The sequence below is a fragment of the Mixophyes fleayi genome, chromosome 11 (genome assembly GCF_038048845.1).
Source record: "Mixophyes fleayi isolate aMixFle1 chromosome 11, aMixFle1.hap1, whole genome shotgun sequence".
In the NCBI taxonomy this organism is placed as follows: Eukaryota; Metazoa; Chordata; class Amphibia; order Anura; family Limnodynastidae; genus Mixophyes; species Mixophyes fleayi.
The window spans coordinates 16,442,439-16,459,717 of NC_134412.1; the positions used below are offsets into that span (position 1 = coordinate 16,442,439).

At 39.4% G+C, this 17,279-nt stretch overlaps 1 protein-coding gene across 1 annotated transcript in view; it reads right to left on the minus strand.

The window, feature by feature from the left end:
• GRIK5 (glutamate ionotropic receptor kainate type subunit 5) overlaps positions 1-17,279 on the minus strand; it is a 188,088-nt gene that overhangs the window by 19,939 nt on the left and 150,870 nt on the right. The window contains exons 15-17 of the mRNA XM_075191084.1: positions 4,435-4,608; positions 3,339-3,504; positions 2,440-2,665 (exon numbers count right to left, since the gene is read on the minus strand). Of these exons, the coding sequence (XP_075047185.1) occupies positions 2,440-2,665; positions 3,339-3,504; positions 4,435-4,608 (566 nt within the window). The remainder of the gene's footprint in view (positions 1-2,439; positions 2,666-3,338; positions 3,505-4,434; positions 4,609-17,279) is intronic.

Below are 17,279 nucleotides of genomic sequence, written 5' to 3' on the forward strand. Positions count from 1 at the left end.
AAAGTCATCACTTGATTCTGCTTATTAATGTTCCGTGGATACTATCTTATTAGTGTGTATCTGACAGTGCATAGGAAAGCAGGACATGTGCTGATAATGAGATGTGTCAGTGCCGGAGCTTCCTAACACCTTCCTCTTCTGCCTTTTCCTTCTCTTGTAATAAAGTATTACTGTAGATCTTTATAAATTGGATCTCACGTTGCGTTTCCTTCTCTGATTTCATACAAGTGAACGTGGTTTGTTTATTTTCCCGATAAGTTTGACTCAAATTTGAACACAATAATATAATCTAATAATCCTACACCTTTCTTATATTATTCTACACAAACAATTATTATTATTGATTTGTAAGGAGCCACAGTGTTCCATAGCACAGGACAGTGGGGAAAACAGGACATACATATAACCCGTCCCATATACATACCGGGTAGACATAATGGGCCTGAGTCATTAAGGAAAGTAAGGCAAAAATGTTACAATGCAAGGGGTGCAAATTATTTTATTATTTTAGACGTAAGGAAAAAACTGGCTTTGTTTTCATGTAGCACACAAACACTTGATAGCTTTATGTTTACCCTGGAATTTAAAATTGATCTAGGACATGCCCTACCCCAACTATAAATCTATCCCCACACTTTAACTTTACCTCCCCCCTTCAATGCAACCTGGTTTTGTCCAGGTGCAAAGTTACTCTTTTTATATGCTTTGCTCTCCTCGATGATTCAGGCCCAATAAATGCAGACAAGGGGTAGAGAGAGCAATCAGCTAATAAGCATTGGAAAAGATCAGTGTTACCCAAATCACAGCCTCAATAAAGACAGGTAATGGATTGCAAGATGTGCATAAAATCAATTATTCTCTTCTTCCTCTGAAGTTACACCTAACTTTTTCTATATATCACAACTGATGTTTGCTGTGAAAAGAGGTTGACATTGCTATCGGATTTGTAATTCATGCAGGCAAGAAAAAGTAATTTCTGACTTCATACTTGGGTTTCTGTGCGTGTATGCAAGAAGAATGTTGTTCAGTATATGTTGTTTATCAATCAGGGAGCATGTCAGAGTAACGATCTATCAGTGCACATGGTAGTATGTGTTATTGTGTGAATACATCCATGATGAGACTCCCAAGTCCAAGACTGAAATGTTGTACTATTTTCGCAATAAACATTGGAGCGCGTTAATGAAACAGATACACAGCTAGCTAGCAGGCTATCCGGGAGACTGCTCGGGAAACAATCCATTAGTGAATAACCTGTTGGTTTTCTAGTTTTGATACACCATCTGCTACCAATTACTTGCCTAAAGGGGTGAAATATTTGTGTTCAGGGTTGTAGATGAGCTACTGAGATGACTCCGCTGACATGAAACTAGCGGCTTATTTCAATCAGGCACAGTCTGGAGGTAACTGTGTATAAAGGAGCTGTAACCCATAGCAACCATTCATACTGGCAAATTCATTTTTCTAGGTAATTAAAGCAGATGTCTGGCCGCTTGCTTAGTTACATGTTCACTAGATGAAAAACATGTCCCTCATCCAGGGTAGGAAGCTGCTAGCTCCATGTTACGGAGTCATCCCAACAGGCTCACCAATGGCCCTGTTAAATACAATTAATCTGCTTAGACTGTTAATTGATTTTAAAGCTTTATAATGAGAAAGTCACACAATAAAAGTAACGGGTAATCCACAAATAAATGTCTTCTCAGACTGTGATCAGGATTACCTTCCTGCTAATCATGAAACCATTAGCTGCTTGGGTTATAATATATGGAAGTATACGGTCAATGTCGGTGCATTTGCACCCTAGGGCATATGAACTCTCTTTGCAAATGTAATGTGTGACTCTTAAAAGGTGCAATCCCCTATAAAATTGAGTTGTGTGGTTTTGTTTTTTAATGTACATTATTAGTTACCTTTACACATGGAGTTATTTTTTCTCTTAGAGTCTTAATTTGAGCTGTTATGAATAACTTAGTTTGCTGAGGTTCATGTGATTACGATAGCAACCACAGTCACATGACGTGATGTAGTGGAATGTTCATGGCATAACCCCACCCTACCCCTCTTCCTCTGGCATCACATGACCACCTAGGAGCTTCCTGACTGACTGGCTCAGGAGACAGACACATTATTTAGCAGTGGCAGACATATCAATCTGCCATTTGTAAAGGGCACATGAGTTAAAGAAGAGCCTTCTGAAAAATTATGAAAGTAATCAGTTTCAGCTTCATGTCTAGAGATGCTAAACTTGCTGTTTTAAAAAAAAAATATTTGTGGGATTGCACCTGTAAAAGACTAAAGGACAAATTTGAAGGCCTTGAAAACAATCACCAAAGTCACAGCAGTGTTCTGTGCAATGTCTGGTCTAGTCTATTGTGGTTAATGGATTGTGTAGTGTACTAAGGTTGAGGTTTAGGATACAGTGTCAGGTTCTCTCACCTAGTGGCATCCCGATGCCATAGCCCTTGGTATCGAGTAAGCCTCCAATTTGGGTGAGGTTACAGTTGAGCCGGCGGTGGTACTCATTCATAGTTGACTCCAGTAGGAAGGCATAACGAGAATTTAAAACGCGTGCTATCCCCTCCTCCGTGCTCTTCACAAACACGCTGGGCTGCTTGGAGTTCATGTAATTCCACATGCGCTGGTATGTTTGATACCGGGAGTTCTGCAGTGATATAACAATCAGACAGAGCGCCATTGTGGAGTTAGATAATAGATAGGAGCTGACATCAGACTTGGCCTCTCAACAAAAATCAGATTAAAACAAAATGAAACTTATAAATCTAACTCAAGGATGGGCAACCTTATACACTTCAGGGACTGCATGGTGTGGCCCTCTAACCTTCAAAGGGCCGCACATTACCCTTAATCCCAGTACTACGTTCATACAATACATTTAATATAAAAAAGAGACACCTTAATGGCTATTAATACACCTTATAAAGGTCTTCTACTTTGTCCAAACCATCAAAGTATGACTAAAGATGAATTTAAGTTATAAATAAAATAGTACTACATGTTTTAAACACAAATCATCTAGCTGGGATATTTACATTGAAATAAAGATCGGAAGCACAAAAAAAAACGTTTGTAAACATACCATTGCACTTGTGTTGTAGGATTTAGTATCCAGAAAGCAAAACAACCATTGTGTTAAACCTCTTTGTTCCTACGGTTCAGGGTAACATCAAAGCTTACTTATAGAAATGCAGAGATCCTGAACTATATCTGTTCCCCAGAATTTAAACCTTTACCTTAGGGGACGATATGAGTCTAATTTGAGAACTTGATGAGAATCCATCCCTATATACATGGAGAGAGCTGAAGAGTGCACCAACCTGGAAGAAGGTCATGGTAGAGCCACCATGTATGGTCCCATATTCGATATTGGTCTGATCTGCTAGGTCGTCGGCTGATTCAATCGGAACCTCCATTCTTTGCACGGTCAGGAAGGCAGCAAGATTGGCAGTGTAGGAGGAGATGATAATGAGAGTGAACGCCCACCTAGGGAAGAGGCACTGGGTGACATGGGCTGTAATTGGCAAAGGGGCAAAGCCATCAGTGTTGTATGTATCTAGTCATAGGGCTAGATTTACTAAGCTGCGGGTTTGAAAAAGTGGGGATGTTGCCTATAGCAACCAATCAGATTCTAGCTTTCATTTATTTAGTACCTTCTACAAAATGACAGCTATAATCTGATTGGTTGCCATAGGCAACATCCCCACTTTTTCAAACCCGCAGCTTAGTAAATCTAGCACATAGTCAACTGTACTCTTCTGTCCAACTCAATCAGACACAAGAATTATCTATAGACGTCATTGTCCATGCCGCTATGCCACCAAGCACTGGGTGGGTTTATGCAGCGTGAATCCACCTGTGTCACGTTACCACCCTACAAATGTGTCACGTTCAGCTTATACAGGTCAATGTAGCTTCTACCAAACTGATTCTATTGCAACTATTTAAATTCTCATACGAGTGGTTGCATCAATGTCTCTTAGTTGACAGTCTTTGAATACAGATTGCCATAGCAGTCACACGGCCTATGATGGCTAGTCTTATGCCTTTTAAAGGTCTTCTACTGTATGACCCGAACCACCAATGTATGACGAATCGAAGTCACCTATACGGTCTATGTGATGCGCTAATTGTATACTACACTGTTCAAGATGGCATGGTCATGATAAAATTCTAATCTAGATTAAATATCCACAATCAATGAATGACATCTATACTACATGAGGAATAAAAACAAATACTGAGGATGAATGAAAAGAGAAGTGGTACTGTGCAGTTGGGCACCATATAAAGAACAATGACGTATACGGTATGAGACAAAAACAAGTGGATATTGGACAACTGGACCTGACCCTACAGCTCGGATTATGATAAATCCCATCAATAATAAATTACCCGTAGTGGTAGAATACTCACCAGACTCCACTCACACATCTGGTGGATAGAGCCCTGGGCATTACTTCTGATCCCTGCTGCATGAACCCTCCTACGGGAAACCAAAGACTGTTCCCCAGCGTGTACTGGTTCTCGAGGATGTGGTGCCGTTCACGGAGACAGGGGTGTGGGTTATACCATTCGTAGGGGCTCAGTCTGAAGGAGAAGATAGGAAACGTGCGGATCATACCATTGCATATAATGGGTTTACCAGTCAATAGAATGGGTGTAGTCAGTGAGGATGGAAGCTGAGTGGGCTGTTCCTTTTATAATGGTGAGTGACAAAGAAAAGTAGGGATAATCTACAGTTGTGCATTTTGTTTTAAGTCATTTCCAGTCTTTTTAGTTAGATGTCCATGCAGATTCCTGGGGGCGTGGTCATGTGAAGCGGTTCTTTAGGCCACACCCACTTCTAAACAACACCAATTTCATCCAATTACAGCAGGGTGGCCCAATTATCCCCGCCCCAAACCCACTTCACCAAACAACAGGGCAGGATGCGGAAGGTTTCCCTACTCTCCCTGGAATCCGAGAGAACTCCCAAGAATTCCGGAATCTCCCGGACCGGACATTCCGAGAGAGTAGGCAACTATGATATAGGGTCCTGATCGTAATCAAACTCATGACCCCAGCGCTGTGCTGCCCACTTTTATTCAGACTGCACCAACGCATTATTCAGCGTTTTACAGAGAATGTTTTTTGTTTTTTTGTTTTTTTTTAATATACTTAAATACTTTCACAGGAATATAAGCCTAGTATGTGTTCGGCCATGGAACCTACGTAAATTCTACACAGACAAAAAGATAACAAAAAAAAATCTATCAAAACATTATAGGAAACTAAATGAACATTTCTCTACAAATTGATTGTTAATAACTATAGTACTCTCCATGTACTTATCTGTGTCCTTCAGTTAGTATAGTACTGCACAATGATGGAAGATGTACAACAAGGAGTCTATTTTTCTTTTGTTATTTTTATAATTATTATTTCAGTATATTTATAAACTTATGATTCACCTATAGCTGTACGTTCACTGGTAAATTCTATAGAAAGACACTGCACATGTTAAGGCTTGATTCATATCCCAACACAACTTGTACGCAACTACGTTAAAAGAAGAGCATGGAAATTGAGCATAATTCCGCCACTAGCAGTTGGTACTTACACCGGCCCCGTAGCTGGGGCAAATGAAACGACTACGAGATACCCAGGACTTTAATCGCCACATCTGCGTGGAGCCGCCCTCGCTACACCCTCACTGTACATTGCTCAAGTTCGTCCACCCCTTTCCACCCACGTTTAAATCCTAGGCAGTCGCAAGAGTCGTTTGCGTTAAGGCATGAATTACATGCAATAGCGTTCATTGGCGCAAGTCCCGCTCTGACGCATGCGCAGAGCAAATTCACACAAGATAGGTCACGCAATTGGACTAACATCTGAAAATTATGAAGCCCATTTGTGTCTAGTTCTACACTCTACAATACATCAAAATTTGTAATACTGGATGTGTTCAGCAAACTACTTAATGAGCTAGGAGTTTGCTGAAACTCTATTCCAGCAAAGCAGGTGGTTTGACAATTGTTTCTCCAATGCCCAGAATGCTTTAATGCTAAAACCCTGACATATTAATTCTTTAATCTCTTTAAAATTCCAGGAACAATTACGGCTCCTCTGCCCCTGAAACTGTCGACTTTGGTGGGACAATGAAGATACCTTGATACACTCTCTTGTTTTGAATAATACATAATGCAAAGTAAGAGGTTATATTATGCCATATATTATACTGGGTAGTAATTATAGTCACAAGTAATAGTAATCACAAAAGCCGGAATATAAGCATTATCATGCACATTGTATAATATGCTCATTCTCCGCCATGGCAATCTTCCCTCAACTTTCTTTATGAAGGTAATCTAGTTTTAAGGAGAACTATAAGCAAGACATTATTTAATACATTTATACAAATCAAATCCCACTGAATTTTGCACTATATTGAAATTGGAAAAAAAAGGTTTTCATTATACTTTTTGTAGGGCAGCATGGTGGCTAAGTGGTTAGCACTTCTGCCTCACAGCACTGGGGTCAATTCCCGACCATCTGTGTGGAGTTTCTATGTTCTCCCTGTGTTTGCGTGGGTTTCCTCCGGGTGCTCCGGTTTCCTCCCACACTCCAAAAACATACTAGTAGGCTAATTGGCTGCTATCAAAATTGACCCTATTCTCTCTCTCTCTCTCTCTCTCTGTCTGTCTGTGTGTGTATGTTAGGGAATTTAGACAGTAAGCTCCAATGGGGCAGGGACTGATATGCATGAGTTCTCTGTACAGCGCTGCGGAATCAGCGGCGCTATATAAATAAATGGTGATGATGATGATGTGTTGTAAACTCCTCCTGTTTATTATTTTTTGGTTAATTTTTTTTTATAGCCAGCAGGTGTGACGATTGTCCATACATCTATCGAGAAATTTAGTCTGCGACTAAAAGCTTCACACCAGCAGCAACTTATTTAAAATTAGGTTCATCGGACAAAAAAGACAAAACCAGTAAAATTAAGCAAGTTTTCAAAGTGGAATATACTGTACTTTTCAGTCATATTTTGCTCAAGATTAACAAAATAATCTTAAGAGGTGTGTTCTATACCAACCTCCACATTTTAAACAGCAAGGGGTATATTTACTAAACTGTGGGTTTAAAAAAGTGGAGATGTTGCCTATAGCAACCAATCAGATTCTAGCTGTCATTTTGTAGAAAGCACTAAATAAATGAAAGCTAGAATCTGATTGGTTGCTATAGGCAACATCTCCACTTTTCCAAACCCGCAGTTTAGTAAATCTAGTCCCGAGTTCTGATTCTATATAGCGCCATAGAGAAAAGCTAACGACTTAAATATAGCTTTTGAAAGGGTTTAACTAGCAAAGTACCCAATATAATATATATATTTCATCATTAAACCCTTTAACTGTTGCAGCATTTTTATGATATAGAAGGAGTCTTATCAATATAATAGTAAAATAATTTCAGGGACACAAATACTCGTGGGGACAGTCTAAATGGGGGGGGGGGCGATTGGGGTGAGATTTAGCACTCCTGCTTTAATACACTGGTGTGCATTTTGTGTACTCCATTACAATAGCTATTCTGTTCAAATAAGTGCAAAATTAACAAATTTCTAAGTATAAGGATTTAAAGCCTGGGACCTTTCCTGAACACTATACAAATGGATATTTAACTAAATGATGGCTCACTACTTGGCATGATGAGATATTCTGTAACAGCCAATCAAATATTGTCTTTAATTAGTCTGGCAAACATGTTGATTAATGAAAGCTAATATCTGATTGGTTGCTATGGCTTTGCACCTTTGAGGGTTTTGCTCCATGTTATGTGATACTGGCCTGCGGTGGTAAGGGTAAGTGGAGGTGTTGCCTATAGCAACCAATCAGATTCTAACTGTCATTTTGTAGAATGTACTAAATAAATGATAACTAGAATCTGATTGGTTGCTATAGGCAACATCTCCACTTTTTCAAACCATTCCATCTTACTAACAACATGGTGGCATTTGCTCAGTCCATGATAGAGTCTGTTGCTGAGCTGCAGTCAGCCATTTTCAGGATGCTGCAGTCTTCTCTACTTGTGTTTGAGGTAAGATGTTTCTATGCAGCCATGTGTGAGCATCTGCCAGCAACAGCCAGTGTCATTATTCACAGCACACCTCCAAGAATGTTATTTATTTTTTACAAAATAAAATCCGCCTGCTGACAGCATGATCATCAACATGCAAATTTCCCTCGTACTCTCGGGACTTTGATGAATGGGCCATATGATGTTTTACAATATAGTGCATTTCACTTTATAGTTGGCTTTTTCGTGCTATTTTATTGTTGAAGCTTTGGGGAAAAAAACTTCCCAAACAAATCTAAGTAACTAAAGATAATAGACATCATGAATATATCATAATATTACGTACAAGGGATTAATCCGCTGGATAGTACTTGTTTAGAGATTAATGCAATATTAAACATCTACATCCATCTTTATTTTACTGTTACTAATTAGTTCCCTATGGCTTAACTAACCTTTTCCCAATAACCTTATTCCTCCTATATGCTTTACTTATCAGGTTACAGCTACCCTAAGTAGCAGCATCTGTAACAGATACCAGGCTGGAGAAGGCTTCTCCTTGATTGTTAGGAAAAACCTGCTCATCCCACACATACAAACACTGGATCTATACACCTGACACATTCATCTAATATTACCCACTGTATGGAAATTACAATCGGGCTCTGCACTTTATAGCAGTGATACGGGGGTTCTGCATTGTAGTTTAGAGACCTATGTACAATACAGGGAACATTCTAGAGATTGAGATACAATACAGAGAGTATTCCAGTGATGACTATTTAAAACAGAATGCATACCGATGACTAGTATTCAATGACATCCTTGGTATGGAGACCCCCAAATCTTTGATGGTTCACTTCCTACCTATAGAACCGCTCATTTAGTGTTTCTACCTCTGGCACGTCCTCCCCTCCACTCCACCCCCACTATCTGTTGGGGTCCCGCAAAGGCTCTGTTCTTGGCCCTTTACTTTTTTCATTGTACACATCTTCTCTTGGGGTATTAATTCAAACATTCGACCTCCAGTACCACCTCTACGCCGATGACACCCAAATCTCTTCCCCTGGCCTCTCCCCTTCTGTACTATCTTGTGTAACCAACTGTCTTCCTGCTAACTCCACATGGATGTCCCAACACTACCTAAAGCTCAACATATCCAAAACTGAACTTATTATCTTCCCTCCAGCCAGAGTCACCACCTGCCCTCAAATCTCCCTCACTGTTCCTCAGTCTCCCAAGCCCGCTTCCTTGGTGTCACACTTGACTCCACCCTCTGCTTTATTCCTCACATCCAAAATCTTTCCCAGTCCTGTCGATTCCACCTTAAAAACATTGCCAAAATACACCCTTTTCTTACACAACATGCTACCAAAACTCTTATCCATTATCTAATCATCTCCTGTCTTGACTACTGCAACCTCCTGCTATCTGGCATTCCTGACATCCATATATCCACACTTCAATCCATCCTAAATGCTGCTGCAAGATTGATCTTCCTCTCTCACCGCTCCACATCTGCTGCTCCACTTTGCAAATCCCTACACTGGCGTCCTGTGTCCTCCAGAATCAAATTCAAATTACTCACCCTTACCTACAAAGCTCTCAACACCACCACCCCTGTATACATCTCAAATCTCATATCAAAATACTCTCCCTCCCGCCCTCTTAGATCTACCTCTGACCTGCGTCTTGTCTCGTCTCTGGTAAAAACCTCTCACTCCCGCCTACAAGACTTCTCCCGTGCTGCTCCCCACTTATGGAATTCCCTACCACGCCCAATCAGACTTTTCCACGACCGTCAAAACTTTAGACGTTCTCTAAAAACCAATCTCTTTTTTAGAGCTTGCCTTATCCCTGATAACACTATTCACACTAATGCACCCTAACAACTGTCCCAATCTCCACTCTAAGCCACACTCGCTCCTCTTATTTCAGCTGTGCCCTCTTCCACTTAGAATGTAAGCTCTCTACTGAGGAGGGTCCTCCATACCCTTTGTTTTCATGTCTGCAGGCTGCAAAAATCTCCCAGTCTGATGTCTCTGCAAACTCTACAAGAATGTTACAGCTGTTATACATTGAGCTATTACTATATAAAAACAAAAATAGTATTTAAGTTTGGATAAAAAAAGTGTCACTTTCAACACATTTTGATCTACAAAAGGTAAAAAATAAACATTAATGAACAAAAAATTGCATTTCACAAATGATGTATTCCCTACACATTGCTGTCTCCAAATACCTAGGTCTGAAGCCTCCGCTTCACACTGGACTACAACTATCAGAATGATCTACAGCTGACCTACTGAAATTGTCAGTTTAATAACAATAATTAGGAGACACAGATGCCTACCCTTTGTTTGTTTAGGCCTTTAGCGATGTGATATATTAGAAAAGCTACATAAATTTGTGCATGCATAATTGACATTATTATTATTGCTTGTTGTTGTCATTTTTATATGTATGTTTAAATTGCACATTCTGTGAAACGCGCTGGGTCTACATTCCAAAACAAACCATTGCAAAATGTGAACAGAATTTAGCTGTGCTTTACGCCTCGGGCTTCTGCCGTCTCGGCAACCTAACAAGTTTTAATTTAGCAGATGGCTATCAGAATAGGTCAAATATATTGTAAATCTAAACAGAGGTTTCATAAACAGAAGTGCAATTTATACTTCACCCTTTCCTTACCAGAGAATGGAGGCAATCTGATTGATGTTCCAACATTGGGAAAAAGTACAATAAAACTGGGGGCAAAAGAACCCCAAGTAATGGATCATCAAGCTATGAAAAGAGAGGTTTACCTGTTCTCTGAATCATTTCACAAATTGCGTTGGGTACCAAAGATTTTTTTTTCTATTGACAAAGTCAACCAAACCAGTTATGTCGTTTAGACAATGTCATATTTTGTATATTAATTAAAATGTTCTGCTCTATTATGCTACATTGGAAATGTGTATTACCAAACAAAGATCTTTTCTAGAGAATAGCAGAACTATTGTCTAGAAGACAAACTGTTTCTCAAGCTTTTTCCCATAATGGTGATCAATGGCCCTCTATGACATGCTATTTCTCTGGCAATTTCCTGAAGTTACTTTGTATTTGGAACGCAGCTCGGGAAACCGTTCATGCGAACGAGCCCTAAGACAATTTAAAAAGAAGAATCAGCAGTACCACTTATGACCACTAGGTGCAATACAGAGACCTTCCATTATGACCACAGCGGACCTAAGATTTGCTCATCGTGCCTTGTTTGTAGCATGGAGTTGGGCTATTTTACATAGGGATTTTTCAAGTTTGTTTTTCTTTTCCCATTTGGACTACGATGGGAAGAAAGAAAAAAATATTTTCCTACTGGACTATGATGGAATGAGTAAGAAGATTTTTTTGCAACTTTGTGCTGAACAATGGTTATTGGGATTTTTTTAATCGAATTAAAGCTTGTTTTCAAACAGTGAATGTGTGGGTTTATTGTACACTTGTGTATACTGGGCTAATGAGGTGGCAAAACGAGGGCACACTTGTACCTCTTCTGTGCTTCAGAGTAAACTCTTTCACTTCCCCAAACTTTTTAACCTTCTTAAATTTGTCCATTTTGTTTCACAAATCTATGCTCCCCGGAGTGTATAGAGACACAACACACACAGTGGTTGGACAACGAATGAGGAATTGTTTTCATTTCGTGTTAAATTTTGATAAAATATTGGCAAATACACATATTTAATACTTTATATAAACTTATTTTGTTTATTTATTGGCCCATGCTAGGCATTGTTTTCTCATTGCTGGTGTTAGCTTCAGTTTCCTGACTGGCCGATAAGCTCTAAACCCAAATTCTGCAAGGCGCCTCTGAACAGTTTTTAAAGAAATGTTAGCGCTGTCCTCCTTCCATATAATCATCACACGCTTTTCTGTCAATTTTTGGTTCTCTGTAGCAATTTTCTCTATAGCAGTCTGTCCTGTCTGAGCGCAGTTTAACGACTGCTTTCTCGTCGGGAAGGTGATTTAGCCAGTTTGTGCTGCCACCTGGTGCAAATATATGTCAACAAACTGCCTAAATGACACTATTATGTTGTATGTTTACATCATAGACTATCAATCAGAACATATTTACTATATATACTATATATTTTTGATGTACAAAAATTTAAAAAATTAAAAAAGTTGAAAAATTCTTAATTCATTGTCCAACCGCTCTATACTATACTGAACACTGTAGAATGTGTACTGTATATTATAAGTACGGTATGATTGCATATAAAAATTTGCTAAAAACAGCAGGCGACGCCAATGAAAATCCTACGTATGCTCAACAAAAGTGTGTACACAACCAACAGGCTCTGCCCACTTGGTGATGTTTCTTTCAAGACGTTTATCACAGTACAATATATAAGTGTAAAATGTAAAGTACAAAAGTTAGATACTTCTATTTCAGTTACTTTTTTTTATACCAGGAATTACAGATATGCTTTTTGTCTCTAGGATATTTTTTTCCCTGTTTTTTTTTTAGTTTTACAGAGGTTGTATTTCAGTGTTTCCAGCCACTCAATATAATGACAAATCACTAGTTCTTTTAGGTGTTAGTAGAGCAATTATTGCCTTCAGTCAGACAAAAGCAATCGATTTGCTGAATTTCTGCGTTTCCCGAGTAAAGGTCAGTTCCATCCTCGAAAACAAGACTCTGAGATAATCAGGACGGATGAATAAGAGAACGATCTTCAGGGTTTTATTGACAGCAAAACTTAAGCTCCTGTCTGTACATTATATTAAAGCGCAAAAATAAAACTTTAGACGTGTCCTCAGTATCAGGTCTCAGACGCCATATTGCAGAAATACCAAAATCTACCCGTACGGCCCTTGACCTATGCAGACAGACACAGCACATTGGCGGATAAGAATAATGGTTATATGGATTATGGAGTCATCATCATCTATTTATATAGCGCCACTAATTCTGCAGCGCTGTACAGAGAACTCACATCTGTCCCTGCCCCATTGGAGCTTACAATCTATATCCCGTAACACACACACACATACAGAGAGAGACTAAGGGCAATTTAATAGCAGCCAATTAACCTACTAGTATGTGTTTGGAGTGTGGGAGGAAACCGGAGCACATCATGAATTCATTATGCGCTGTTGAATTCGGTGTAGGTCTACTGTGCTCTACTACTAAAGATACTGCACGATAAGTTCAACACCTATGTGGATTATAAACTCACCAAAGAACGCACAGAAATAAAAATATATAATTAATGCCACTTGTTCATAATAAAGCCTTGTTCACTTCCCGAAATAGTCAGCTGAAGTAAGTGTCCTTTGCGTTCAAATAAACTGTAGCGGCATAGAAGAATATACGAAAATCAAGCGAATGCCTTCAAATTTATAGAAACAACTCGCCAAAATTAGAAACATGGAGAGCAAATCACTACTGGGAAAAGACGTCAAAAACACATACCCTTCATCACCAGCAACAAATCCGAATCTTTATGCTCCTATAACGGCATGAAATGTATAGCTTACAGAACCAAACAGCAGCGCACAAAGCCTACAACACACTGCTTCTAATAACCAAGGAAACCTTTAGCATTAAGGAGAAGGTCAATTGTGACTCAATAGGAGTCATTTACCTCTTAGATTGTCAGTTCGGTCTACAGTATCTAGGCCGCACAATAAGACGTTATAAGAACAGAGTAGCGGAACACTTAAGAAACATTAAAAATAAAGTGGAAACGCACAACATTCCAGAACAGTTCGAGAATATCCATGGACAAGACCCCAGTGTAGGGGCAGCATGGTGGCTCAGTGGTTAACACTTCTGCCTCACAGCAACGGGGTCACGAGTTCGATTCCCGACCATGGCCTTTCTGTGTGGCGTTTGTATGTTCTCCCTGTGTTTGCGTGATTTTCCTCCCAAACTCCAAAAACATACTAGTAGGTTATTTGGATGCTAATAAATTGACCCTAGTGTGTGTTTGGGAATTTAGACTGTAAGCCCCAATGGGGCAGGGACTGATGTGAATGAGTTCTCTGTACAGCGCTGCGGAATTAGTGGCGCTATATAAATAAATGGTGACAATGAGAGGAGAAAACTGCATCACAAAAATCTCGAAAGAAGAGGCAAAGTGGATATTCACTATGAATATCCTCTCAACCAAATGGGTCTAAATCTAGACATAGATCAAAGTAGTTTCCTTAAATGTCAATAATAAAAATAACTTTTAACCCCATCCCCTCCTTGACTAAGTCTACCCTATCTCTTTCCAGATAGATATTTAAACACATAATGGAAAGATCATTCCGTAATTACTACATATCAAAGTACCTATCAGCCTACCATTTAAAATATATATTTTTTATAGTGAACAAAAGACACATTTTTCAGAACAACCACGACCATCTGAGAAAAGACACACTAAGCAATTTGGAACGCCGGGACAGACACCAATTAAGAATTATCGTATTGGACACTTTTTAGGAGGAACAGGTATTTAACAACCCCCCTCCTCCGTCTGGTAATTGCTGCACCTTCCCGGCACATGTAATTACTTTTATAATGTTGGAACTATACTTATACATTTAATGCATAAAACCGTCACAGGAGGACGCAATACGTTATACGAATATGAAAAAGATTATATCCGTATTATCATCGAATAACTCTAATGTTATTTTCTACTCTTATGAAGATTTTCTGCGCACACATACTCTGTTCATCGTACTATAATTGATAAGTAAAGTTTGATAACTAATTGATAAGTAAAGTTAATATCTGTTGCACTAATACCGATAAGTGACTGTATACTATAACTTATCTATGAGGTCTGATTTTGCTACCTTTCATCTCCCTAAAATCTTTATCCACATACTCCGCACCTAGGGGGGTTGAACCATAATGAAAGGACATCGGGTATGCACACAACTTTCCCCAAACAGTCATCACTCTTTACATTTAATGAGAATGAGAGAAGAACCACAAGTGGAGAAATGATTAAGAAGTTTGTTATACATATGAAAACGTAACTATTATTTACATCTGTAGTGCGCACGTCAGCTATATATCAACCTACACACAGAGCATTTCCTTGTTTGCCAACATTCTTCTACACAGTGCTAGGTATATCAACATTCTTCTACACGGTGCTAGGTATATCAACATTCTTCTACACAGTGCTAGGTATATCAACATTCTTCTACACGGTGCTAGGTATATCAACATTCTTCTACACAGTGCTAGGTATATCAACATTCTTCTACACGGTGCTAGGTATATCAACATTCTTCTACACGGTGCTAGGTATATCAACATTCTTCTACACAGTGCTAGGTATATCAACATTCTTCTACACGGTGCTAGGTATATCAACATTCTTCTACACGGTGCTAGGTATATCAACATTCTTCTACACGGTGCTAGGTATATCAACATTCTTCTACACGGTGCTAGGTATATCAACATTCTTCTACACGGTGCTAGGTATATCAACATTCTTCTACACGGTGCTAGGTATATCAACATTCTTCTACACGGTGCTAGGTATATCAACATTCTTCTACACGGTGCTAGGTATATCAACATTCTTCTACACAGTGCTAGGTATATCAACATTCTTCTACACGGTGCTAGGTATATCAACATTCTTCTACACAGTGCTAGGTATATCAACATTCTTCTACACAGTGCTAGGTATATCAACATTCTTCTACACGGCGCTAGGTATATCAACATTCTTGTACAAGGAGATAGGTATAACAACATTCTTCTACACAGCGCTAGGTATGACAACATTCTTCTACACGGCGCTAGTTATAACAACATTCTTCTACACGGCGCTAGGTATAACATCATCTTCTACACGGCGCTAGGTATAACAACATTCTTCTACATGGTGCTAGGTATAACATCATTCTTCTACACAGTGCTAGGTATAACATTATCTTCTACACGGCGCTAGGTATAACATCATCTTCTACATGGTGCTAGGTATAACAACATTCTTCTACACAGTGCTAGGTATAACAACATCCTTCTACACAGTACTAGGTATAACATCATCTTCTACACGGCGCTAGGTATAACATCATCTTCTACACAGCGCTAGGTATAACATCTTCTAGACGGTGCTAGGTATAACATCATCTTCTACACGGCGCTAGGTATAACATCTTCTACACAGTGCTAGGTATAACATCATCTTTTACACGGCGCTAGGTATAACAACATTCTTCTACACGGCGCTAGGTATAACAACATTCTTCTACACTGAGCTAGGTATAACAACATTCTTCTACACGGTGCTAGGTATAACATCATCTTCTACACGGTGCTAGGTATAACATCATCTTTTACACGGGGCTAGGTATAACAACATTCTTCTACACGGCGCTAGGTATAACAACATTCTTCTACACGGAGCTAGGTATAACAACATTCTTCTACACGGTGCTAGGTATAACATCATCTTCTACACGGTGCTAGGTATAACAACATTCTTCTACACGGCGCTAGGTATAACAACATTCTTCTACACGGCGTTAGGTATAACAACATTCTTCTACACGGTGCTAGGTATAACAACATTCTTCTACACGGCGCTAAGTATGGAAACATTCTTCTACATGGTGCTAGGTATAACAACATTCTTCTACACAGTGCTAAGTATAACAACAACCTTCTACACAGTGGAAGGTCTCAAAATATCTCCCAACTCCATTCTGCACAAGATCTGCATCTCTCATCCACACTCATTACATCCTCCCATTCCCGGTTACAGGATTTTTTTGGGCTGCACCTACTTTGTGGAATTCCCTCCCTCGCACAATAAGACTTTCCTTTAGTCTTCATACCTTCAAGCGTTCCCCCGAAAACCCACCTCTTCAGACAAGCTTATAATATTCCTCAACCACCGTCTTAACCTCCCTAGGTTACCCTATTACCACCCTTTACACAGTTCACACAAGACAACAACCCTCCGACCCCCTGACCAACACTGCTGTGACTGGATCATACAGTCCACTAAGCACTTTTTACCTTTGTACTCTCGCTGGACCAATATTCAATATGTAGCACTTACCCTCATGTATCAAACTCCCATTGTCCCATAGATTGTAAGCTTGTGATCAGTGCCTTCTTACCTCTCTGTCTGTCTCTATGTCCCAGTATTGTTTTATGACTGTGTTTGTTCCCAATTATATAGCGCTAC